This window comes from Citrus sinensis, chromosome 3, assembly GCF_022201045.2.
Source record: "Citrus sinensis cultivar Valencia sweet orange chromosome 3, DVS_A1.0, whole genome shotgun sequence".
Taxonomy (NCBI): Eukaryota; Viridiplantae; Streptophyta; class Magnoliopsida; order Sapindales; family Rutaceae; genus Citrus; species Citrus sinensis.
The window spans coordinates 10983705-11011667 of NC_068558.1; the positions used below are offsets into that span (position 1 = coordinate 10983705).

Consider the following 27963-nt stretch of genomic DNA (forward strand, 5'->3'; position numbering starts at 1 on the left):
ATTAGCATCTGAACCTTCCAATTTGACATACCAGATGAACCTATTAGAATGAATTTCCACAAATTATATAACTCACAATTTTTTTAAACAACATTATCCATAAAAGTTACTTCCAGTGGCCCAGAAACTTCATCAGCTCTCTCTTTCCCATACAACTGCTCGACAAGTGCAACGGAAAACTCCATAGTAGTGCCAGGTCCACGACTCGTAACAACTTTACCATCCTGCTGTACTCTTGATTCAACAGTTGCTGCACAAGCAGGAGCTAATTGCTCCATAAATGACGGATAACAAGTAGCCTACAAAAAATGAATAACCCCATAAATTAGAACTTAACAATCATCGGTGAACTGATGTATAACACAAATATCAATGCAATTCCCAAAAGAACACAAAACATAAAAAAGGCTTATCTAATTCTTACCTTCAATCCCTTCAACAGACCCCAAGACCCTAATGCCACAGCAGGTGAAGCACAGACAGCAGCATAAAGACGCCCAGCTGAAGCCTGCTTCTTCACAATGGTTTCTAATACTTCAGATTCTTTCAGATTGGTAGCACCGGGCATGCCACCCTACAAAGGAAACAAAAAAGGATATAACATAATCAATCAAAGAATCAGCAACAAAAGAAATTGAAAGGAAAAATATACATGCCAGAATAAATATCGAAAAGAATTTCACTGACTACAACAACTTGAAATATTTAACTATGACCATATAATGAATGATAACAGCCACAATAAGGAAATCTCAAAAAAATTAAAAATTAAAAATTAAAAATAAAACAAAATAAACATTTTCTGCATTTTTCTTTGCTCAAAATTACTATTTTTTCATTTTCAGTCGAAAATTAAATGAAGATGACTTAACAACGAATTATTTAGCTTAACATTCAGTATCAGCAATAATCATCTATAATTATACAAACATCACATAAATTGGCATGAGCTAAGGTGAGCTGCAATACATACGGGAAGAGCTATAAGATCAAAAACGGCGTCGCGGCAGTCAGACACGAGAGCATCAGCGACAATCTTGACACCATGACACGCGTCGACACGAAGCTGTTTCTCCACAGACGCAACCGTGACGTCAGCTCCAGACCTTCTCAAAACATCGATCGTTATCACGGCCTCAATCGGCTCACTCCCGTTCGCAACAGGCACCAAAACCTTGGGGGAAAAAAACGACACAGAAAATTCAAAAAACGAAACAAAAAGGCAACAGAAAGAAACTAAACAAAAGATAAAATTAAAAAAAAAAAATATTACCCTTTTGGAAGTTGAAGACATTGTAGCTGTCGTTGTGAAGGAGAAAATGCGATTTTTCAAAGAAGGAATTTGTTTGGGGAGAAAATGTTCAGTGAGAGGAAAGTGACGACGAAGAGAGTGAGGAGTGACGTGGCGTACGCTTATTAATACCATTTTTTTAAAGTTAGTTTTCTAGAGGCATCACTCATCAGTGCGGTATGATGTGGGGAGCTTCGTGGCAACTGGCAAAGTGGTAATACTGTAGCAGCTTAAGAACAAGGGTGACATGGCCTTTTACATGATGGGTTGGGCCGGGCAGCCCGGGCCGCACCACGGTTGTATGACCATTAGCGATTAGGTTGAAATGTTAAAAGATAAATGTTTATTTAGTTCTTTATATTTTTAATTAAGTGTCTGTTTAATTTTTATATCTTAAATTATTCTTAATGGTAGTTATATTGTAATTTTATATTTACTTTTTTTTACTTTTGTAATAATATTGTTGCAACTATATTCTTGGAGATATTAATTAAAAAAAATTGAATTTATCAAATTAACCTTAAAAGTAAAATACAAATTAATTATTATTATTTTACTTTTAGGATTAATTTAATAAATTAAATTTTTACAAAAAAATTATTAGTAAGATTGTTGCAAGAATATTAAACATTACTTTAAATTAACTTTTATTAATTAATTTATAAATAATAATGAGTAAGATTGTTGTAAGAGAATGAAAAATATCAATTGTTTTATGCTAATGTTTATTTTTTAATTTGCTAATAAGTAATTTATTTATTAATTTATTAATTAACTTTTTTTATTGATTAAAAAATTAATGTAAAAAATATTAACAAATTAATTTATCAGTTAATTTGCTAGTTACCTTTTTTTATTGACTAAAAAACTAATGTAAAAAATATTGTTATAAAAGTATTATTATAAAAACAAAGAGAAAAATAAAAGCAAGAGTATAACATATTTGGTAATAGGACTACCTTGTGGTATTTTTCAAAATATAAAAACTAAATAAGCACTGAAGTTAAATATATATGGATCAAACCAATATTTGATAATAGGACTGTCTTGATGTATTTTTCAAAGTGAAATTATTACTGCACCACATTTATTTTGCCTTATGTTCATCCAACTACCACAAAATTCTAACATGTTCTCTACACTGCATTTCTTTTTAAATTTGTATTAATTAGTTAATTTTACACTAACACCGTTAAATAATTTAAACGAAATGATAATTTTACCCCTAAATAAATTAAAATATTATTTTATCTTATAAAAGCTTTGAAAAATAAAAAAATTATAATTATAAAAATACCCCTAATTTTAATAAAAAAATAAATCTCAAATAGAGGTGCTCAGCTGAATTTTATTAAATTTAGATTTTGTAAAATTTTAATAATTATTTTATTAAAAAATATAATTTAACAAAATTTTAATAAAAATATAATTGAATTTATTTATTAAAAAATATAATTTCACAAAAGTTTATTAAAATAACTGAATTATTTATTAAAAAATAAATGCCAAAATTTTAATAATTTAGGGAATTTTTATTATATCCAAAAAATTTGCAATTATTTTTATAATTATATTTTTTATTAAAAAATAAAAATTTTAATTTTGTATTTTTTATTAAATTTAAGGATATTTTTATAATTATAATTTTTTTATTTTCAAATTTTTTATAAAATAAAATGATCTTTTAATTTATTTAAGAGTAAAATTATCATTTCGTTTAAATTATTTAACGGTGTTAGTGTAAAAATAACTAATTAATACAAGTTTAAAAAGAAATGCAGTGCAGACAACATGTTAAAATTTTGTAGCAATTGAATGAACATAAAAAAAACAGAGGTGGTGCAATGGTAATTTTCCTTTTTTAAGATATAAAAAATAAATAAACACTGAAATTAAAATATATATATAGTAAACCTAACATTTATCCAAATATTAAGCCTCATAATGCTTGATGGGCAAAACCGTAATATCACAATTAAAAAAATAAAATTTTATACACAAAAAATGCAAAATTCTGATTGTTTCATGCTACTGCAAATAGCTGTAGAGTTGCAAACAATGTTGCCTGTATTATCTTCAGAATGTTATATGAAGAAAAACCAAAAACTGTTCTACAATGGAATTTGGATCCCGAACCGAGTAAAACAAAACAAATGAACCGATTGTTTATTTGCCGCGGACTTTAACATTGAGAGTCCACTGGACCTTTCCTTCCGGTAGGGGGATGGCTTTGGGTAAGCGCATAGGAACCTCGTATTCCCCGAAAGCAGACAGAGGTGATGGTAGATGCAGGTTTTCAGGCTCAATAGAAATCGAAAGTTGTCTTGCCACCTAAAATTGTATATATGGTATCAGTAAAATAGAAAATTGAAAGAAATATCAATAGCTAGGTTTTTTCATCTACTTAAACACGCTTGAAATCCTTGGAGAACTTGGATACGAACTCTTTTCTGGAGGCTGCACGGCTTGCAGGTTATGGAGCTAAGAAGGCTCAGAACTTTGCATCATTGGGATTTGATAGCTCCTCAACTGTATGGAAGAGGAGTAAAGATTTAGAAAATTTAGGATTTGTAACCCAAGGAATTATAGCACTTTTGACTTGATAAATGATGTAGCTATTTGGTGCTGTTAACATATTCAAGTATGTATCAGTAAATTTCAATCAATGAAAGTGTCAGATTTTTGAGGTTTTTTCATCTAATTAAAATAGAAAGTTTTTTCATCTACTTAAACACGCTTGAAATTTATTTTATCATTCCCGTTCATGGACGCTATGCAATCTACCATTAGAAATGTATCAAATATGAAATTACATGGTAAAAACAAAATATCTATACGCACATAGTCAATAGTACTAAATGATAGAAACGGCAGTGATTGATACAATTTGATAGTAGACCACCCAGGTCACTCAGAACAAACTGCTTTTGCTATTATGATGAGAAACAACTATAAAGAACAACCAAGAAAGATAAAAATCCATACCTCAGCTACAAGCTCCTCTTTCGTCACAGGTGAACGCAATTCTATGGGATCATCTTTTGATGCACGGGAACGTAATTTTTCAATATTGGAGAATCTCCTCAATACCTTGAAAATACAACATCCATCAGATAATCCATATCCGAAAGCAAGATTACATGTATTTAGTTCTTTCTCCAACACCTCAAGAAGGAATTTGACTTAAGGAGTTCATTTTATACTCGCAAGACCAGCATTCCACTAATCACATGGAGCTAAGATAGAAAAGTAAATCGAAACAAACAGCATAATTTAAAATTCATTACGACATTCACTCCTAACTGTAGCAAATAGATCATTCAAGCTTAAAAAAAGGAAAAGGCAACACATCAGTTCACTCCAAGACAATTTGTCCCGAATCTGAAGAAATTGAAAGATAGGCCACAAACCAGTCGAGCATTCTCTAGGCGCCTAGCTGCCTTCTCAAATTCTCTACTCATATTATCCTCAGACTTCCGGATAACTTTAACCTTTTCCTCTTCCACAGGTTGGCAAATCTGATGAAAATAAGTCACAGGCACAACAAATATTAATAACTTGTAATGCCCCTTCAAAAATCACAAATATTTCCAAACCGAGAATTTAGCAATAATTTGAAGCCATGAGTCAAATTAATTGACAAAATGGCTAACAAAGAATCTAAAGAAAATGAGCAAAATTTTGTATCACTAGAATTAACCATTGTCAACCCAAACAGAAAAAAAGTTCAACCAAGAAAAATCATGAAAAACAAATACCCTGCGCTGCTTTCTGATGAGATGAGCAAACTTCTCGATATTTGGAACAGCAAGCAATTTGGGCATCAAGTGGTTGCGGAAATACCCTGGAGCAACCTTCACAGTTTCACCAGCTTTACCAAGCTTATCAACTTTCTGAACATGTAAAACCAATCATTAATACACAAGTTAAAACTCAAACAGGCTGATTAGTCAAGAGATCCAAACTGGTGAAAAGGGAAAACAAAAGATCAATTTACTCACCGTTGTTAGAATCACTTCCAACGTCTGTATCTGACTCCTTGACAAGAAAATAGCAATGGGTGATGCAACACGCGATCAGAGCTCTCTTTAGTAATCTGCCGGAGAGCATTTCTTCCATGCTGAGTAAAAGCCATCCAATGCATTATAGCTGACTACATGATGCAAACAACATTTCACTTATTAATCACAGAAGTACTCATTGATTTTTCATCCAAAACAAAATTAACTGAACTTCTATATATAACCTATTCAACAACTAAAATACAGCATAAAAAAATAAAAATAAACGTTAAAAAACAGATTTTTAGCCAAAATTATTATTAAGACCTTTCTTTTTACGATCTGGGTACTTCTCAGTTCTCATTAGGGGTGGGCAAATCGAGTTTCAGTTCGGGTTTTCGGGTTTCAGTTTAGGTTACAACCCGATCGGATTGGAGCATTGAACCCGTTCGGGTTGAAAATGCGAACCCGAACCAAACCGAATGGAACTGAAATTCAGATTCACAATTCGGATTGGTTCGGTTTGATAATTTGCGTTCATTCATGGTTAAATTCGGGTTAAACTTTTTAAGCTTCCTTGCCAAGAAACATTTGCCAAAATTTTTATCCAACTAATGAACTAAAACACACTAGGCAAGCTCACCAGACTGTGGCATTAGAAAAAAGAAGAAGAAGTTAATTTCTTATCCGTGAATAATAAATAATTAAATGAAATTTTCACTTTTTCAGAAAATCTCCAATGTAAGCCACTCTATTGTTACGGTCCGCCCAATTCGCTAGCCCAATTGCCCACAATTTCGGGCTAGAGAGCCAACACAAGGCCAAGAGTGCTAGCTTGGCCCAATTCCGGAACATTCTAGGCAACTCTAGCACATGAGCTTGTAAATACTCTAGAATTCTCCATAGAATTCCAGCACATGTAAATATCTAGAATTCTAGGAACATGGTAGAATTCTCTAGAATCTCTAGAGCTTGGCAAGCCTCCCCTATAAATATGGGATGGCATTAGGCATTTGTATCCAACAAACACTACAACAAGCATTGTAATCTCTCTTTGTGCAATACAAGTTTCTTCTTTGGCTCAATTGCTCTCTTCTCTATTCCGAGAATCTCTAGGCTTACTTAGCAACATTCGGCAAAGTTGTCTAAGTGCCGCACGGGTTAGCTGCGCAAAACACTCATCCCGTGACAAGTGGTATCAGAGCTAAGGTTTGCACACACGCAAGTTAGCTCACGAAGCAATGGCCAACCCTTCGAACGTAGCACAAGAGGGTGTTGTTGGTGTGGATGTTCCACCGGAACCAAGCCGTGGCCGAGAGGGAGAACGCGCCCAAGGCAAGACTCGCGGCAAGTCCAAGGCCCCATCCGTGGATGCGTTGGAGCCTCGTGTAGGCACTCTCGAAATAGCATTGTCCGCCGCTCAAGATAGCCTCGTGGGATTGGAGGAAAGAGTGGATGGTCTCGAGGGAGAATACGCCGAGTTCACGGTAGCCACAAAAGCTCTCATCCATGAGCAAGCGAACATTCTCCGAGGTGAGTTTCGTTCTTTCCATGATGAGTTGTTCAAACTTCGTAGTTTTGTTCAGGACGAACTACGTACTGTCCGTGCGGAAGTGGATGAAGTCCGCTCGGATTGGGCATGGCACAAGCGCACACTCTCCACAAGTCCAGCTTCCGCAAACTCGAGTGATGCGCGCCGCATTGACGTGCCAAAGCCTGACACCTACGATGGCACACGCAATGCCACCATCGTGGACAATTTCCTCTTTGGGCTGGATCAATACTTCGATGCCATGGGTGTCCGAGATGAGGCATCGAAAGTGGGCACTGCACCCACCTATCTTAGAGGCGCTGCACAACTATGGTGGCGTCGCAAGCATGGCGAGATGGGCAAGGGCATTTGCACCATCGACACTTGGGCTGACTTCAAGCAAGAACTCCGAAAGCAGTTCGCCCCAAGCAATGCGGAGAAGGAAGCGCGAGCGCGCTTACGTCGCCTCAAGCAATCGGGTAGCATTCGGGACTACATCAACGAGTTTACTACCCTTATGTTGGAGATAAGCGACATGTCTGACAAAGATTCACTCTTCTACTTCCAAGATGGCCTCAAGGATTGGGCCAAGACCGAGCTTGATAGGCGTGGTGTTCAAACACTTGACGACGCCATCGCCATTGCGGAGTCGCTCACCGAATACTCCGCCCAGCTCAAGGACAAGAGGTCTAGCTATGACCAAGGTGGGGGAGAGAGCCATGAGGACAACAACCGCAATTGCAAGGAATGGAGCAAGAAAAAGCCTCCAAGCGGCAAGGACGGGCAAAGTAAGTCCGAGAAGCCACCCAAGCCTCGAAGCCCATGCTTCATTTGCAATGGCCCTCATTGGGTACGCGACTGCCCGGAGAAAAAGTCGTTGAATGCCCTCGTAACACAACTCAAGGGCCAATGCACACCAACTACGGAAGAACCCCAACACAACTTGGGTTCGCTCCAACGCCTTAGCACACTCGTGAGCCAACCGCCAGAACCCACAAGGAAAGGGCTCATGTTCGTAAGTGTGCTCATCAATGGCCGAACCGTTCGTGCGCTCCTTGACACCGGAGCAACGCACAACTTCATCTCCGAAGAAGAGGCTAAGTGTCTAGGCCTCAAGGTAACGCAGCACGGAGGCACCATCAAGGCTGTAAACTCACCCGCCAAGCCATTTGCGGGAACCACACGAGGCGTACACGTTACGCTTGGGACATGGAATGGGAAGCTCGACTTCTCGATTGTGCCGATGGATGACTTCGCAATGATCCTTGGCATGGAATTCTTCGACAAGGTACATGCCTTCCCACTTCCAGCAACAAACTCCCTTAGCATCTTCGATGGGAATAAGGCATGCGTGGTACCGGTCGAGCGCGCACAACCCACAAAAAAGGCGCTCTCGGTCATGCAGTGCAGACGAGGATTCAAGAAGAATCCAGACCACTTGGTCTCCATCCGGCAACACCACAAGGGAGAGGATTCCGAAAGCCCTCCAAGCCAAGTCCCACAACAAGTACGAGCCGTCCATGACAAAGGCAAGGACGCTATGCCTCCGAAGCTCCCACCGAGACGAGTGGCTGAGCAACGCACAAAGCCATCCGAGCATAAGGGGTTGCGGAAACACAAGAGGGGACGCCGCAACACCAACCGAAAGAAGGAAACAACCACATGCGGAGCAAGTGGCGGAACCTCCCCAAGAGTGAAGCACACGAAGACTAACGACAAATCACGGAACAAGTCCCCCAAGGAGCAAGGACGAGATCGCGACGAGGACGCCGCGAGCTTAGGTGGGGGAGGATGTTACGGTCCGCCCAATTCGCTAGCCCAATTGCCCACAATTTCGGGCTAGAGAGCCAACACAAGGCCAAGAGTGCTAGCTTGGCCCAATTCCGGAACATTCTAGGCAACTCTAGCACATGAGCTTGTAAATACTCTAGAATTCTCCATAGAATTCCAGCACATGTAAATATCTAGAATTCTAGGAACATGGTAGAATTCTCTAGAATCTCTAGAGCTTGGCAAGCCTCCCCTATAAATATGGGATGGCATTAGGCATTTGTATCCAACAAACACTACAACAAGCATTGTAATCTCTCTTTGTGCAATACAAGTTTCTTCTTTGGCTCAATTGCTCTCTTCTCTATTCCGAGAATCTCTAGGCTTACTTAGCAACATTCGGCAAAGTTGTCTAAGTGCCGCACGGGTTAGCTGCGCAAAACACTCATCCCGTGACACTATGCTGTGAAACATATGCATCAATCAATAATATTTAGAGAGGTGGAGACAAATTAGGGCGCCGGTGGTGGGCTACGAGTATAAGTTTTCTAAAGCCCAACGAGCATTGCTTGCTTTCATGGTTGTAGTTTTAATGGGCTGTGGCCCAATTGAACAGACCACGTGTTTTGTGAGAATGTGCATTTCACGAGTGCTTTCCGAGAAAGCACGTTTTGTAGACGTAACTGAAAAAATGCTTTTTTAAAGCTGTTATAAAATTACTTTTTAAAATTTACTGATTTGACATGTACGATTAGATTGAACCAATTTATAAGATTAGATTAAATTATATTATAATAGATTGACTAAACTATGTAAGGTACTATCGTTTGTTTAGTATAGTATCGGACAAGGATATATTAAATTTAATTTAATATAGCTAAATAACTATTAAAATAGTGTAATTATTTTAAATTATATTACTAATCGTTGAATTTGATATTTAATATTGGGAGATTACCAATTTCCCCTCTACAATAATCAACATATACTATTTTCCCTTTATTATTTTTATAATGACCAAAAACCCCCTTGATAACATAAATTTACAATATTACCCTTATTTTCAACTACTTTTTTATTTATATTTATTATAAATTAAATAAATGACATGAATAGAAACTAAATAAAAAATTAAGCATTAAAAACAAGAAATATATGTTTTGATATGAGAAAAAAATTAATAATAAAATTTTTTTATTGTACTTATTTATTTTGTGAAAATTTTCTTATAATAAATATATAAGAAAGTTATTATAAAATGATAAAAAAATTATTATAAGAAAATTTGAATGACAAATAAAAATTTATTATAAGATAAATAATAAAATATTATGCCTATACTTTTTACATTTAATTTTAAAATATTACAAAATGTTTATTATAAAAAATGTTCATAAAATAAATAATTACAAGAAAAAAATGTTATTATTAATTTTTTTGCTCGTATCAAAACATATATTTCTTATTTTTAATACTTAATTTTGTTATTTAGTTTCTATTCATGTAATTTATTTAATTTATAATAAATTTAAATAAAAGAGTAATTAAAAATAAGGGTAATATTGTAAACTTCTGTTGTCATTGGGGTTTATGGCCATTATAAAAATAGCAGGAGGGTAAATGGTATATGTTAATTACTGTAGGGGGGAAAATGGCAATCCCCCTTTAATATTTTTGTAAATAAATTATTAAATAAAGTTTTGGGATTTAATATTGTATACAATTCTAATATAAATAAATTATTGAATTAAAATTTGGATATTTAATATAATATAAAATTTTAGTTTAAATAAATTATGAAATTAATTCTTTATATTTATTTATATCAATTTTAATCTAAATAAAAATGAAAAGAGTAATAAAGAAGATTTTTTATATACTACTTAAACCTAAGTTGAATTAAGGATTGATTACGGATATTATCATTCGTATACCCTATAAATGCTCTGTTATCAAAAATATTACAACACTTTGAGAGTGTATCAATCGTCCACCCTAAATTGACAAAAACTATCTGCCGACCACCAAACAGTTAGCTGCTGTTTGAAAGTTAACAGAATTATAACAAACTGACGATTTTACCCTTGAAAAGTATCACTTGTATACCCTTAAATTCTTTTATTATCACTTGTATATTCTTAAATTATCATTTGTATCATATAAAAAGATCAAATTACCCCTCTAGCGTTATCCTATTTAAACAGCAAGTAACGGTTTGGTAGACGACAGATACATTTTGTCAACTTAGAGTGGACGATTGATATACCCTCAAAGTATTATAGTATTTTTGATAACAGAGCATCTATAGGGTATACGAATGATAATTTTCCTAAGAATTAATAGTCCCATTACTTTTGAATTAAACTTTAGACTAATCAACTAGTTTCAATAGCCAAACATGCCCAGGATTGAATCATTTTTTTTTATCCTAAAAAATTGGTCCATTCCCACCTTTAATCTTATCATCCAACACAATCATGATGCTTTGTCAACTACAGAAAAAAATAATAATAAATCTTAGAGATACATACATCATTTAGTTGTTTTGTTAGTTCCTATAGAAAAAATTACTCCAAAGGCGCTCTTCATCTTTTTTTTCCGAAAGTGTTTATAGCATTTACTTTTGACAATATATACTATAAAAAAATGAAAATAAAATCAGCTTAAGGATAACAAAAATGTTCCAAACATACCTAATTAAATTTATTATATAGTCTCATATGATTATACGTAAGGGCAGATCCATGAAATTTTGATGGAAAGAGGAAGAATTTTGATGTAATAAAAGAAGGCTGTGTTGATCAAAGGGGAGAAATGAGAGCTGATTAAGAGGGCAAAATCATTTCGTTAATAAAATATCATTTGCCCCCAATATAAAAGATAACTTAAAAATTGAGTAGAGGAGAGAAAATTCTACTGAAGTAACTAACTAAGAATGTGTACAAAGTATGATATTTATACTACATTCGTGTAAATAACTCAGAATATATCTGACTAATAAAAGATTGACAGCTGTACAACTTATTACAATATGATGCCATGCTAGTTCAATGTTCATATGAAGTTTTATGAACGCTCGTATTATTAGGGTTTATTAGTTAATATAAATCCTAATGATTAGTTTAGATGTAGAAAAGTGTTTGAGCTTCTTTACTTTTTGCCCACATTCGACATCTATAAAATTGTACTTCAAAATTTATCAACATTAAACAAACCATCTTCTTCTTTTTTTTTCCAAAAAAAAAAAAAAATCTTCTAATGAACAAGAGAAATTAAATTATTAATCTCTTATGCCTCCACCCTTACAAGAATATTCTGCTAACAAAACTTAAAAAGCACTGACCAATATAACGTATTAACATATTATACAATGTGTTACACTGTTTTCTGCAGTTACAGTAATTTGTTGACGAGTAAATAAACCAATAAAAACCATTGATGCAAATTCCAGTAATTTAAATTATGTGATGCCTCACCAAAATTTCCATTAAGCACTTCTGGAGCAATGTAACGAATTGTCCTTCTAGCCTCCAACGCCGGCACACTACTCTTTTGGGAATAGGACGTTTAGCCCCCACCGTTTAAGGAAATAAACACCCTTTAATATTTTAAAAAAGACATATAATTCCCAAAGAGTAATGATACAGCCACAAACTCTTGTACAAACTTATTTTGTACAAACTTATTTTGTACAAACTGTTGTGGCATGATAAGATTGGTTGAATTAAATATCACTTGGCCCACATGATTTGTTTTTATTAATTTATATTTTCATTCAACCAATCTTATCATGCCACATCAGTTTGTACAAAATAAGTTTGTATAAGAGTTTGTGGCTGTATCATTACTCATTCCCAAATCTTATTAATTTTTAGGGCTGTGGCATTCAGAGTTTTAGGGAGGAAGACGATTTTAGAAATTTTATCCGTCATTTCTTGTAAATACAAGTATATTTTTTAATATATTATAGTTATTTAATATATTAATATACTATTAACAATAAGTAATAATAATAATAATAATAATAATAATAATTTTTAATAAATAATCACAATAATTAAAATACAAAATAATAATTATAACAATAGTTCGTTAAGTAGTTTTTAGTAATTTGTTACAATCTAACTTATTTCAATTCTAATTTCAAGACAAAATAAACACATTAATGACAATCCAGCTCATTTCGATTTTTAGAGTTCAAGTAAATAACTTATTCTAATTTCGATTCTCCATTCACATTACAGCCCATTCTTATTTATTTCAATTTCAATTTAATAAATGCGTCATAAAAGTAATTGAATCTATAACCATACAATGATATAAATGTACGCGTGTGAAAGATTACCAATTCGCAAATTCTACAAAAGAAACTTACATCATGTCATGACGTTGAAATGGTGGAAGTATCTGTTGGTGGTCACGGAGGAGAAGGTGCAAAAGGCTTTGGTGTACCTTTCAAAGCGTCGCTGCTAGTCTTCTTTGCAATAACATTTGATTGACAAAACATGAATTTAGTTTTAAAATTAATTAATTATTAATTTATATATCAGTTGGATCCAATAAAAAAATAAGATTTTTTTAAAATTATTATCTAATAAATTTATCAAATTATTAATTACTACGTTAATGCTAAGTTGGGACGGAGAAAATTTATTATTTAATTAAAGTTAAAAATTTGTGGAATATTAATTTAACGAGGTACTGCTTGATTAATTCATTTGAGTCCCCAAATTAGAATTAAAGTTATAGATTTACAATTACACGCTTATTGATACTCATTACTCAATTCTAAAATATATTGGGATGCCAGTGAACCGGATCTGGTTGGATATATCCACGCTCCTCGAGATCCAAAATCATGATAAAAATGAAGATTTATGTAATTGGAATTAATATGGTCTATGGCTCTATGCTTGGTAGAAACATTGAGGTCTTGTATATACAAATTAAACTGTGTACGGTCGATAGCGGGGCCCCGGAAAATGGAGAAATTTTAAAACATAATGTATGAGAGCGAATTGTGTGTTTACATGTAAAGTCAAGGTCGTCTTCGTTGGTCGTCGTTAGAAGTCGATGGTCATCAGCCCTTAATTTACGTTAGATCCATCCACCCATAGACCCCATAGATATAGTGAATGACCTGTAAATTGACTGCTTTCGTGCATGTCATCGATCACAACTCGTAATCAACGAAAATGAGATACTCTTATAAATTAATTCAAATTAATGTAAGTTGACTCATGGATCAAATTGACCCAGAACCATCCTAATGAGGACAGTATCGTACTATAGTGGACGAGTCATTAATTTCACTTAATGAGCCGACTGTTGCAATCGCACGTAGATCACGAAACGTAGTCAATTGACCCACCACCACATAATTTGCTTTATTTCTCACTTCGAAGGCTCATGAATCTCTTGAATAATTGGTCCATGTCTTACTCAATATGCAGTCGAATTGGCATATGTTGTGGTGTTCATACCATAGAGTCACAAACTTGAATCTTTCAGTGATGGGTTTCGAAGGCATCATCCCTCCACACTTACGAAATCTCTCGTTTTTAGTTTATTCGGATATGAGGGAGAACAATTTCTGTGGCCATTTGCCTAATGAAAAGTGAGAAAGGAATAGTTTTTCAAAATTTAATTTTGAGAATGGTTTTATATTTAATACAATTTTATATATGTCCTCACATATATTACAGAAACTCAAAATTATCCTTATTTAATAAACAGCAAAAATAATTAAATTTAGAGAGATTATTGTTATTATCATTTATATTGAGATAAAAAATAAAAGAAATAAAATTGAAAAATATAAATATTTTTTAGTTAGCAATTTTCATATACAAACAATAATATATAGGAAAAATGTCCACCGTCCACCCATTTTTTCTAACTTTTTCAGAAATATACAATTCTTTTTTTTTTGTTTTATTGCTGGAATCTACCTAAAGTTATATTTTGTTTCACTTTTCCACTTCAGTTTGGAATCCGTCAAGAAAACTAACAGAAACTTAAAAAATGATCATTTTACCCCCCAAAACGAAAATTATAATTTCACCCTAAAATTACCAAAAATAATCAGATTAAATCTAATTATTTTCCCCATCGGTCAATAAAGAAATCAATTCCACAACCATCAAATGCAGGTTTTTGTTTTTTAAAATATGTTTGTAATTAGAAAAATTATAATAGTAGTATTAAAAATAGCATAATCTCGCAAACCATCAATTGAATTTAAGATAAGTAGAGTTTTATTATTCATTGAGTTATAATCTCTAGTAGTTAAAATTTTTTTTGTACTTCATTAACGTACCAATAATGATATTCATCATTAAATCTTATTATTTTTGGCATTTTTAGGGTGAAATTGTAATTTTCGTTTTGGGGGTAAAATAGTCATTTTTTAAGTTTCCGTTAGTTTTCTTAACGGATTTCAAACGGAAGTGGAAAAGTGGAATAAAATGTAACTTTAGGAAGATTCCAGCAAAAAAAAAAAATTGCGTATTTTTGAAAAAGTTGGAAAAAACAGGTGGGCGGTGGATATTTTCCTTAATATATATATATATAAAAGTAAATTTTATTTAATATTATGTCCATGTCAATTATTTGTAGTCTTACAGTAGTCTAACACTTAGAATTTAATAATCAACTGTGAAAAAAAATCATTTAAATGTTTGGTAAAATTTATTTTTTGAAATTTGTGACCATTATACCCCTCTAATTTGGTTAAATTGTCACATAGACTTCCAAGTTTTCAACAATGGACACCAAAACGTAGGGGTGTTCATAATCCAATTCGATCTGCTCAATTTGTCTGATCCGTACAAATCCGATTCGTGGATTAGTGGATTGGATTGAATTGAAAATTTGATAATCCGCAATCAGTGGATTGGATATGGATCTACTTCTGTAAATCCGCGAAAATCTGCGAATCCGCAAAAAAATAAAAAGTATTTATTTAATTAAAAATAAAACTTGTAAATATGGCATTAGTACTTACTAGTGAATAAATAAGTTAAAATATAGTTACATTAACATTATATTATATCTTATCCGATACTAATATAAAATAAAAAATAATTAAATAAACAAATATAGTTTACTATATAGTTAATTTCCATGTATTGATCTAAACGAATGATAATTTTTTCATTTTGATGTGTTATATTTTGAAACTTTAAATGTATTTTCTAGTTTTATTTAAGCAATTAATTTATTTAAATCTTATTTAATTTTAAATTTGATCTATAGTAAATTTATTTTTATATTCAATTTTTTTATTTAGTTAGTTCGTGGATTTGACAGAATTAAAAATTTTTCAGTCTGCAAATCAATCCGGAAAATGGTGGATTGGATATGGATTGGGTCAAATCTACATCTGATGCAGATGTATGGATTGGATTTGGATTGAATTTTACAAATCCGTAGATTGAATTGGATTGAAAATTTATAATCCGTAAAATTCGATCCGCGAACACCCCTACCAAAACCTCCCTTTATTGCCACTTATTTGGATTTAAAAAAAAAAGATTATTTCGGTACTTTTACTTTGCATTGACTTTGAAATTAAAAAACGAGCCACTCGTCACTTTGGCCTTTTTTTTTCCTTTTTTTGATAAGCTACGCTACTTTTCCAATAATAATTAAAAAATAAAGAAATAAAATGGCTTAAAGCACTTTTGATTATGAGATTGAAGGAATCCAAATGGTTAAAAAAATGTAGGAGCAGTGGAAGCAATTAAGCTAATAAGAAATAAGGTTATGCTTGGTATAACTTTTCAAATAGAACTTACTTAAGTAGAGTTTTTTTCAGTATAATTTTAACAAGTAGAGCTTTTATAAAAAAATAATTAGTTGTTTGGTCGTCAATGAGATTTTTTATTAAAAACTATTAAATTAATTTAATAGATAAGTTTTTTAAAATTATGTTATAAAAAGAATGAAATAAGATTGTATAAGTAAAAGATATTTTTGAACTTGTAATTTGTCAGCAAGCTTTAATTGATTCATTGCTGACTTATAAGAGATAAGACCACATTCATAAAATCACATAAGATCATAATCTTTCGTCAAGTTCAGATTATGTAGTCAAAATCAAGAATAAATATTTAATCAGAGATGGTAAAACCTTGATTTTACAAACGTTACGGAAGATGAGACTTCAAGAACAACACTTGCAACGAATTTATCATATTAATTTTGATCAAAATCTCCCAATCATAAACGAGATTTACAATTTAAGAAAACTAATTCTTTTACAAGACTATACTTTAGTAAATTTCATCCAAGAATTTTTTCTACTTTAAAAGTAATTGAATCTATAATCATATGATTGCATAAATGCATGCATGCTAAAAGATTACTTAAAAATAAGCCCTAAAATTCATTGAAGATTAGCTTTAACATGCTTTTGAAAAGAGTGATTGTCCATCCAAAATCCTATAAGCTAGCTTTCACGTGCTTTTGAAAAGAATGAAAGCGACAAAAATTTATGAGTCAAACGGACTCTATTGGCGGCGGTGTTGGAGGAGGAGATGCAAGAGGCTTTGGTGGACTTATTCAAGGCGTCACTGCTAGTCTGCTTCTTTGCAATAACATTTCTATCCCTCTATTTCCGATAGACAATTCTATATACACCACAAGCCAAAAATAATCATCTTCTTTGCAATTTCTCTTTCATCGCTGCTTACAATTCCGAGTAATTTAAATTCATTATCCTGCTCGAAATGCTTGAGTGTGTGTGTATCGCTAATTCCAGTAATTTAAATTATGTGATGCCTCACCAAAATTTCTATCAAACACTTCTGGAGCAATGTAACGAATTGTCCTTCTAGCCTCCAACACCGGCACAATACTCTTTCGGGCAATGCTTTTTTTAATTTTTTTATTCCTTGCATGTATGTGATACATGCAAGTATTATAGCAAGACCCAAATTTCATCCAAGAATTAACTACTACAAATAGCGGCTGCATTGTAGTACCTTCCCTGCTTTCACAGAAGTAATTTTTCTACTTTAAAAATAACTGAATCTATAACCGCACAACGACATAAATGCACGAGTGGTAAAAAATTAGTTAAGGATAAGCTCAAGATATCAACATTGAATTCAAAATTCTTTAAAAAAAAAAAAAAATCTATAGCCCATCAAAGCCTAAAATATCAACACTGAATCCAAAATTCATTAAAGATTGAAAAGAGTGATCGTCCATCCAGAATTCTATAAAGATTGAAAAGAGTGAAAGTGAAAGTGACAAAAATTGATAAGCTTTCCCGTGCTGTTCAAAAGAGTGAAAGTGACAAAAATTTATACTCTATTGGCGGTCCTGGGGGAGAAGATGCAAAAGACTTCGGTGGAATTTTCAAAACGACACTGCTAGTCTGTTTCTTTGCAATAACATTTCTATCACTCTATTCATGGACGGCGTATCCGATGGACAAGTCTGAATACACCACAAACCAACAATAATTGATGTATAAAATTGGAGATCTTATTAGGACAAAAATCTTCATCAAGAAGAATGTTATATTGCCAATCTTCAGTCCATTTTTAGATCGACATAAATTCATTTGAATCCTCAAATTAGAATTAAACGTTACAAATTTAAATTATACATTAATTCGTTGATACCCTTCCAATTCCAGAATATATTAGAATGCCAATAAGGAAAATCTGGTTAGATATATCCACCCTGCTCGAGTTCCAAAACCATGACAAAATGAAGATTTATTTAACTGGAATTAATATGGAGGTGTAGCTATCTTTAGGTTAATTAGAAGATTTATATCTGGTTGGATGATTTTTTTTTAAGGTTAATTAGAATGTTTTTAATTCAATTTAAAACTTTGGAAAAACAGTTAATGTATCGTTCCATGTATAGAAGCAAGTGATGACATGATATTGGAATAACAGTAAATTTTACATTTGACATCCACAGTGAAAAAAAAAAAAAAGCATTTAACATCCAAATAAACTGTAAAAAGTAACAAAAAAGGTCTTGGTATGCATTGTAAAAAATTTAGAAGTTTACATAATTATTTCATCAAATTATGGGGTATAGTTGTCTTTTTATTTTAAGACACATTTAACGACAATTATGTTGTTATTTTAAAATTGGATACCACTAACCGGCTAACCCTTAGCATTATTAATTGTTTAGTGATAATTATCAGACCAAGTCAAGTGAAGGTCGCCTTTTTTTAATTATTAGACCAAGTCAAGTACAAATGCGTTTACTTGGACGGCTCGCTCAATGACAGAATATAACAATTTGCAAGTCTCCTGTATATTTTTTCTGCTCTTATTTTCAAATTCATATGTCTCATGTATAAGTATATGCTAATTTCCTTTACTTAAAACTTGTATCAATCTCGCCTTGCAACTACTACTAAAAACGACCAATATGCGCTTATCATTCTTCTTTGTTCCTATGTCGGTGTTAGTGTTACAGTATCTCATTGCTAGCTTAGCTGTGACGACTTTAAACGATTTAACAACAGATCAATCAGCTCTTCTAGCATTCAAAGTCCATGTTTTTGATTATCGGAGTGCCCTGGCAAATAATTGGTCTATATCTTATCCAATATGTAGCTGGGTTGGTGTCTCTTGTGGTTCACGCCATCAAAGAGTCACTGCCTTGAATCTTTCAGATATGGGTCTCGGAGGCACCATTCCACTACACTTGGGAAATCTCTCATTTCTAGTGTCTCTTGACATTAGTGAGAACAGTTTTCATGGCCATCTGCCGAAAGAATTGGGGCAATTACGTCGACTCAGAGTCGTGAGTTTGGCTTACAATAAATTCAGCGGAAGCTTTCCATCATGGATTGGTGTCTTATCTAAACTCCGAATATTGAGCCTTGATAATAACAGTTTCACAGGTCCCATCCCTAATTCTCTCTTCAACTTATCAAGGCTAGAGGACCTGCGTGCACTTTTCAATTTTATTGGTGGAAATATTCCTTCAAGGATTGGGAATTTGAGTAAACTCGTGAATCTGCATCTTGGTTTCAACAATCTTCAAGGTACTTTCCGCCACCTCTTGTAATTGAAGCATATTTTTCCAATTGCATGCATATTTAGCATATTTTGAAGTATTTTAAAGAACATTATTGGCCGAAATTATTATGTAATAAATTTAATTTGATCCTTTTACAATAAGCTAAAAGCTCAATGACTCCTCAATGTTGGGCTTATGGCAGGTGAAATTCCAACCGAGATTGGCAATCTGCAAAATTTGGAGCATCTTGTTCTTGGTGAGAATAATATAAGTGGCTTCATTCCACCCACGATCTTCAATATTTCAACCATAATAACCCTTAATCTGCTTGGCAATCAACTCTCAGGCCACTTACCATCAACGATTGGCCACTCGCTTCCGAACATAAAGTACTTAACCTTGGGGGTCAATAATCTTTTCGGAACAATTCCCAACTCCATCACCAATGCATCTAAGCTCATCGGCCTAGACTTGGCCTTTAACTCATTCTCCGGCCCTACTCCAAATACATTTGGCAACTTGAGACACCTCGGCGTGCTTGGCTTAGCATATAATAACTTGACGACAGAATCATCTTCAGCAGATCAGTGGAGTTTTCTCTCTTCTCTGACTAATTGCAGAAATTTAACAATTTTAGCCTTAGCTTATAATCCATTGGGTGGCATCCTTCCACCAGTAATTGGAAATTTCTCTGCTTCTCTTCGACAATTTTTTGCATACAACTGCAAACTCGGGGGCAGCATTCCTAAAGAAATTGGTAATTTACGTGGCCTGATCGACTTAGAGCTCGGCTTCAATGACTTGAATGGAACTATTTCACCAACGATGGGAAGACTTAAGCGGCTACAAGGTTTATCTCTTGAAGAAAATAATTTGGAAGGATCCATTCCCTATGATCTTTGCCACTTGGAGTTGATGTACGGAATAAGGTTAAATGGAAATAAGCTCTCTGGACATATACCGCCATGCTTGGCTAGTTTGACATCTCTAAGAGAACTCCGCTTAGGCTCCAACAAGCTCACTTCTAGTATACCGTCATCCTTGTGGAGCCTTGAGTACATCTTAGAGATAAACTTGTCGTCAAATTCATTAAATGGTCCTCTCCTTTCCAATGTACAAAAGTTAAAGGTCTTGAGAGTTTTAGATTTATCAAGAAATCAATTATCAGGTGATATTCCATCAACCATTGGTGCCCTCGTAGATCTAGAAACTCTATCCTTGGCTAGTAATCAATTTCAAGGACCTATTCCTGAATCAGTTGGCAGTTTGATAAGCTTAGAATCCTTAGATCTCTCCGGCAACAATCTCTCTGGAAAAATTCCTAAGTCATTGGAGACACTTTCACATCTCAAACAATTTAATGTGTCTCATAATAGGCTAGAAGGGGAAATTCCTGTTAAGGGGTCTTTTAAAAACTTGTCAGCTGAATCATTTTTCGGAAATTATGCACTCTGTGGTCCACCTAAATTCCGAGTCCCACCTTGCAAACAAGGTGACAGCAAAAGCACCAAGAACGTTGCTCTAATTGTCCTTAAATATATTTTGCCTCCGATAGTATCCTCTGTACTTATAGTGATTATCATCATTATGTACATAAGATGCCGAAAGAGGAGTACAAAAAAATTAGATCACGAAGATTTCCTACCTCTTGCAACATGGAGAAGAACATCCTACCTAGACATTCAACGAGCAACTGATGAATTTAATGAATGTAACTTGCTTGGTACAGGTAGTTTTGGATCAGTTTATAAAGGAACCATTTCCGACGGGACTAATGTTGCAATAAAGATTTTCAATCTGCAACTAGAGAGAGCATTTAGGAGTTTTGATTCTGAATGTGAAGTTTTACGGAATGTTCGTCATCGAAATCTCATAAAGATCTTTAGCAGTTGTTCTAATCCAGATTTTAAAGCATTGGTACTTGAGTTCATGCCAAATGGTAGTCTCGAGAAGTGGTTATATTCTCACAACTATTTCTTAGACATCCTAGAGAGGTTGAACATAATGATAGATGTGGGGTCGGCTCTTGAATATCTCCATCATGGTCAGTCGTCGGCACCTATAATTCATTGTGATTTGAAGCCTACCAATATTCTCTTGGATGAAAATATGGTGGCACATGTGAGCGACTTTGGCATTTCCAAACTCTTAGGTGAAGGAGAAGATTCTGTGACACAAACCATGACAATGGCTACAATTGGTTATATGGCACCAGGTAAAGTTTCAATTGTAATTAAAATTTTTACTCTTTTTTCAAGCACGAGTAAAGTTTGGATTACCTTAATTATCACAAAATTATTTGTTTTATCATTTGTTTCATAATTGAAATTAAAAAATGCAGAGTATGGATCAGAAGGAATTGTTTCAGCTAAATGTGACGTCTACAGCTATGGTGTGTTATTGATGGAAACTTTCACGAGAAAGAGGCCCACCGATGAAATGTTCACAGGAGAAATGAGTTTAAGGAGATGGGTAATGGAGTCATTACCTCACCGATTGAGTGAAGTTGTTGACGCAAATTTGGTGCGAGAAGAGCAAGCTTTTTCTGCCAAAAAGGATTGTTTAATTAGCATCATGGATTTGGCATTGGATTGTTGTATGGAGTCACCTGACAAGAGAATGCATATGACAGATGTTGCAGCGAAGCTCAAGAAGATTAAAGTCAAGTTCTTGGATGATGTTGCTGCAAGTAGTTAATGCAAATTTTGCTATGCGTGTTTCTTAACTTCGTGCGTACTCTTTCCTGTTTGTGCTTGTGGAATAAGAGCCATTGCTCTAAGCAGAACAGAAATTGAAATGAGAAATCTGATCTTCAAATTTGTATCTTCTTGCATATACTTACTTAATACCAGATATGGTATGTGTTTTATTTCAATATTCTAGAGATTTATGTTCCAACAAAGTGGTCAACTCTTTTTGGGTCTCTGCTCCTCTCTTAGCGTCTTTCTTTTCCTTCTTATCCTGTAAATCGAGTTAACATTTGATATATATATATAAATGAAAGGTGGAATATAACATAAGAAATTTTTAGTTCATAATTAAAATTCCCAGTGAGTCGATCGCAATTGGACTCCGACCATTGATAACAGAACTAAACTCAGGTTTATTCCAAATATTTGAAATGACTGTATAAACCCACAGTGAATCCATATTCAAACACGAATTCAAGTTTCCATTTCGCCTCTCTACAAGCAGTAGTAATACAGGAATAAATACTATAGTTTAATAGTAGTCAGGTCCTCGTACAAATTTTAGGTGCGGGTAAAAAGCAATATCTTTGCAAGCTCAAGAGCTTTGTTGCGGCCAAAAAACTTCTCCACAATTGCCAGTGCAAACTCCATGGAAGTTCCTGGCCCTCTGCTGGTGATAAGGTTGCCATCAACCATAACTCTGTTTTCGATTTCACTTTGATCTGATAGCTTGTTGCACATGGCAGGAAAAGCCGTAGCTTTTTTACCCTGAACCAAAGTTAAACATGTCTAAAGGGAAAAACAAATACACGGGAATGCCATTGCGGGAAGTTCTTGGGATTTGGAGGAAAAAGGTTTTACATGTATGTAGCCAAAATAAATCAGCATAAAGTTTTGCTACACATCCCAAAAAATCATCTCAAATGTCATGACATTCATCAATTGGTTGATTAAATAATATAATTAATTCACTTAGATCTTATAAAAAATTACCAACCACTTAATAACTACCATGTCATTTGAGAGGGAATTCGGGGTAAAAAGTTTGGGATGTCTATCATAACTCTTTGGGTACTGTAACTAATGAAGCAGCAGCAGTTTTTGAGTTTGAAATTTGTCAGCAAACTTCAATAAATTCATTACAGACTTACATGAGATAAGACCACGTTCATAAAATCACACAAGATCACAATGTTTCATCAAGTTCAGATTAGGTGATTCAAATTGAGAGTAATATTTAACAGAAACAGTCATACCTTGAGTAAGCCATGGGGCTCCAACACTAGTGCTGGGGATGCACATATAGCACCATAAGGTCTATTTGATTCCTTTTGCTTCTTTAGCATATTTACCAATTTTTCTGACTTCGCAAATGCTTGAGCACCACCAAGTCCACCCTGTGCATAGATAAATTGTAGTTAGTAAGTCAATAATTTGGTAAAGACTATGAGGCAAGAGTTAGCAACCCCACTTACTGGCAAGACAATCAAATCATACGAAAGTTTAGCTGCCTCATCAATAAGCATATCTGCCACTAATTTAACTTCACGAGAAGCCAGAATTTCTAGTTTATCCTCAACTGACGCAACCACAACATTTGCTTTAGCTCGTCGCAGAATATCAATTATTATAACAGCTTCCATCTCCTCCGAACCATTCGCAATAGGCACAAGAATCTGAAAGAAAAAAAAGTACAAAATTTTCACCAAGAATTTTTAACATTTAAAGTTATCAAGAATTCCATTTTGACCACAAGTCAGCAATCTTCAGGACCTCACATTCTCTAATGTGAAATATCAGTTTGTCGATAGCCATTTTACAGCTTGTCGATACCCTGAACTTTCAACCCTATCATTCCCTTTGCCACCCAACCAATCCCCCCCCCCCCAAAAAAAAAAAAAGAAAAAAAAACCTTCTTTTTCCTCTCTGGTCAAGCACTGCTCATACTTCTTTTGTAGTTGCATCGAACTTTGGATTTTATTAGACATATCATAACAATAAATCTACTGCCTCCCATATGTTCACAAATGAGTGAAGTCAATGATGTATATGTACATGTATAGAAGATATCACAAATACAAGAAACTAACAGTCCAATCTCACCTGAGGAGAATTGTCAAATGTCCACTGAATTGGATTGAACTCAGCAATAGTGTATTCATCTCCATGATTTGCACGCATTACCTAGGCACAAGGTGACAGTAAAGACGAAAGCATGAGGAACAGAAAATTCAAATACAAATACCAAGAGAAAGAACTTACATTAAAAAGAATTTTATCAGTGGAGACATTGAAGCTCAACAAATGCATATTTCAGGATTCCATTAATTAAATCAAACATTGTTTTCACCACCTTATGATGGACCAGCAGGTATACAATTTCATCTAATGAATCACTAATGCAAAAAGTCATACTCTTCCCCTGAACTTATTTTCTTGAATACATTAGCATCTGAAGCTTCCACAAATTATATAACTCATAATTTTTTTAAACAACGTTATCTATAAAAGTTAATACCAGTGGCCCAGAAACTTCATCAGCTTTCTCTTTCCCATACAACTGCTCAACAAGTGCAACGGCAAACTCCATGGTAGTGCCCGGTCCACAACTCGTAACAACTTTACCATCCTGCTGTACTCTTGATTCAACAGTTGCTGCACAAGCAGGAGCTAATTGCTCCATAAATGACGGATAACAAGTAGCCTACGAAAAATGAACAACTACATAAATTAGAACTTAATAATCATCAGCGAGAAGAAAACTGAACTATAACAAAAATATCAGTGCAATTCCCAAAAGACCACAAAACATCAAAAAGGCTTATCTAACTCTTACCTTCAAATCCTTCAACAGACCCCAAGACCCTAATGCCACTGCAGGTGAAGCACAGACAGCAGCATAAAGACGCCCAGCTGAGGCCTGCTTCTTCACAATGCTTTCTAATACTTCAGATTCTTTCAGATTGGTAGCACCGGGCATGCCACCCTACAAGGGAAACAAAAAAGGATATAACATAATCAAAGAATCAGCAACAAAAGAAATTGAAAAGGAAAAATATACATGCCAGAATAAATATCGAAAAGAATTTCACTGACTACAACAACTTGAAATATTTAACTAGGACCATATAATGAAGGATAACAGTCACAATAAGGAAATCCCAAAAAATTAAAAAATTAAAAAAAAAACAAAATAAACATTTTCTATAATTTTCTTTGCTTAAAATTATTATTTTTTCATTTTCAATTGAAAATTAAATGAAGATGAATTTACAACGAATTATTTAGCTTAACATTCAGTATCAGCAATAATCATCTATAATTATACAAACATCACATAAATTGGCATGAGCTGAGGTGAGCTGCAATACATACGGGAAGAGCTATAAGATCAAAAACGGGGTCGCAGCAGTCAGACACGAGAGCATCAGCGACAATCTTGACACCATGACACGCGTCGACCCGAAGCTGTTTCTCCACAGACGCAACCGTGACGTCAGCTCCAGACCTTCTCAAAACATCGATCGTTATCACGGACTCAATCGGCTCACTCCCGTTCGCAACAGGCACCAAAACCTTGGGGGGGAAAAAACGACACAGAAAATTCAAAAAACGAAACAAAAAGGTAACAGAAAGAAACTAAACAAAAAAAAAATTAAAAAAAAAATTACCCTTTTGGAAGTTGAAGACATTGTAGCTGCTGTTGTGAAGGAGAAAATACGATATTTCAAAGAAGGAATTTGTTTGGGGAGAAAATGTTGAGTGAGAGGAAAGTGACGCAGAAGAGAGTGAGGAGTGACGTGGCGTACGCTTATTAATACCATTTTTTTAACGTTAGTTTTCTAGAGGCATCGGTACGATATGATGTAGGGAGCTCCGTGGCAAGTAGCAAAGTGGTAGTAAGTAGCGGTGCCATTACCAAACCCAAATTCGTAAAAAATTTAAATTATCAAATTCATCCGCAACCCGCAGCGGGTTTTAATTTTTTTAAAAAAACCCATCCGCAGTGGGTTTTAACAATTACCAAACCCGCAATGGTATCCAGCAGATTTTTTGCGGGTTTCCGTATTTAAAATCACAAATTTTTAATATATAAATTTATAATAATAACCTCAAATTCCATATAACATATTCAATTTTATATTTAAACAATGTAAATAAAAAAGTAAAATTTCCACATCAATTCAACACAAATTCTCAAATTTAAGTATAAATTACACAAATCTATTTAAAAAGCACAAACTAATATCTAAAAATAATAATTACATTTCATATTATCATTTAAAACAAGATCCAAGAGAAGATATTCATTTTATTCACTACTATAAGCACCCATCCAACACAATGGCTATAATAATAACTAAGATTAATATTTTCAAATACTAATTCGAAGGGAAATGTCTTTAGTTTTCTTTAGGTTATGACTTTAGAATAAGAGATGAGCCATATACACACATACATAACTTTGAGCCTTTGGCTATTTAGTAATTTGATTAATTACATTATTTTCTTTATATATTTTTATATTTAAATTAAATTAAAAATATTTGAAAAACATTATTGCGGGTTTGGTGGATATCCATGCGGGTATCCACCGGGTATAAGGTTAATACCAAACCCACCCGCATCCATGTGCGGGTTTTAATTTATAATACTAAACCCGCCCGCAACGGATAAAATTACCCGCAACGGGCGGGTTTTGGCGGGTGGATTTGGGCGGGTTTGCGGGTTTGCGGGTACAATTGCCATCCCTAGTAGTAAGGCAGTAGCAGCTTAAGAATATGGGTGACACAACGATTGTATGACCATTAGCGATTAGGTTGAAATGTTAAAAGATAAATGTTTATTGGATTTCTTTATATTTTTAATTAAGTGTTGGTTTAATTTTTATATCTTAAAAAATATTTTAAGTTATTTTTATTGGTAGTTATATTACAATCCTATATTTATTTTTTTTACTTTTGCAATAATATCGTTGCAACTATATTTTTGGAGATATTAATTAAAAAAATTTGAATTTATCGAATTAACCTTAAAAGTAAGATACAAATTAATTATTATTATTTTACTTTTAGGATTAATTTAATAAATTAAATTTTTGTAAAAAAATTATTAGTAAGATTGTTGCAAGAATATTAAACATTACTTTAAATTAACTTGTATTAATTAATTTATAAATAATAATTAGTAGGATTGTTGTAAGAGAATGAAAAATATCAATTGTTTTATGCTAATATTTATTTTTTAATTTTCTACTAAGTAATTTATTAATTAATATTAATTAACATTTTTATTGATTAAAAAAATTAACAAATTAATTTATCGGTTAATTTGCTAGTTACCTTTTTTATTGATTAAAAAATTAGGGCTGCCTTGAGATATTTTACAAAATATAAAATTAAATAAACACTGAAGTTAAAATTTATAGATTAAACCTAACATTTATCCAAATATTAAGCTTCATAATGCTTCATGGGCAAAACTGTAATATCACAATTAAACAAATAAAATTTTATACATGAAAAAGGCAAATTTCTGATTGTTTCATCCTACTACAAATTAGCTGTAGCATTGCAAACAATGTTGCCTGTATTATCTTCAGAATGTTATATGAAGAAAAACCAAAAACTGTTCTGCAATTGAATTTGGATCCCAAACAGAGTAAAACAAAACAAA

General features: G+C 33.5%; 3 protein-coding genes across 12 annotated transcripts in view; 1 reads left to right on the top strand and 2 right to left on the bottom strand.

The window, feature by feature from the left end:
• The window catches only part of LOC102630221 (protein DJ-1 homolog B-like), a 62440-nt gene that overhangs the window by 19613 nt on the left and 14864 nt on the right, over window positions 1–27963 (bottom strand). For 2 of the 4 annotated variants that reach the window (XM_052438044.1, XM_052438043.1), the window contains exons 1-4: window positions 1274–1441; window positions 974–1174; window positions 425–574; window positions 111–299 (exon numbers count right to left, since the gene is read on the bottom strand). The exons of the other annotated variants lie outside the window; for them this stretch is intronic. In XM_052438044.1, the coding sequence (XP_052294004.1) occupies window positions 111–299; window positions 425–574; window positions 974–1174; window positions 1274–1426 (693 nt within the window). In that variant the 5' untranslated portion in view covers window positions 1427–1441. Of the gene's footprint in view, window positions 1–110; window positions 300–424; window positions 575–973; window positions 1175–1273; window positions 1442–27963 lie in introns of those variants that run through there. 4 annotated transcript variants of the gene reach the window in all.
• LOC127901222 (probable LRR receptor-like serine/threonine-protein kinase At3g47570) overlaps window positions 18829–27963 on the top strand; it is an 85476-nt gene continuing 76341 nt past the window's right edge. For 4 of the 7 annotated variants that reach the window (XM_052438023.1, XM_052438024.1, XM_052438025.1 and 1 more), the window contains exons 1-2: window positions 18829–19622; window positions 19800–21812. In XM_052438023.1, coding sequence (XP_052293983.1) covers window positions 19001–19622; window positions 19800–21812 — 2635 coding nt within the window. In that variant the 5' untranslated portion in view covers window positions 18829–19000. Of the gene's footprint in view, window positions 19623–19799; window positions 21813–21938; window positions 22421–27963 lie in introns of those variants that run through there. The other 3 variants (XM_052438027.1, XM_052438022.1, XM_052438026.1) reach the window with 3 other exon arrangements.
• Window positions 22677–26126, bottom strand: LOC112495526 (protein DJ-1 homolog B-like). The gene is made up of 8 exons (XM_052438046.1): window positions 25959–26126; window positions 25663–25863; window positions 25124–25273; window positions 24806–24991; window positions 24391–24471; window positions 23763–23963; window positions 23544–23684; window positions 22677–23055 (listed from the first exon to the last, which is right to left on the bottom strand). Exons 1-8 carry the CDS (start codon window positions 26109–26111, stop codon window positions 22849–22851), a joined length of 1320 nt encoding a protein of 439 aa, XP_052294006.1. The 5' UTR covers window positions 26112–26126; the 3' UTR covers window positions 22677–22848.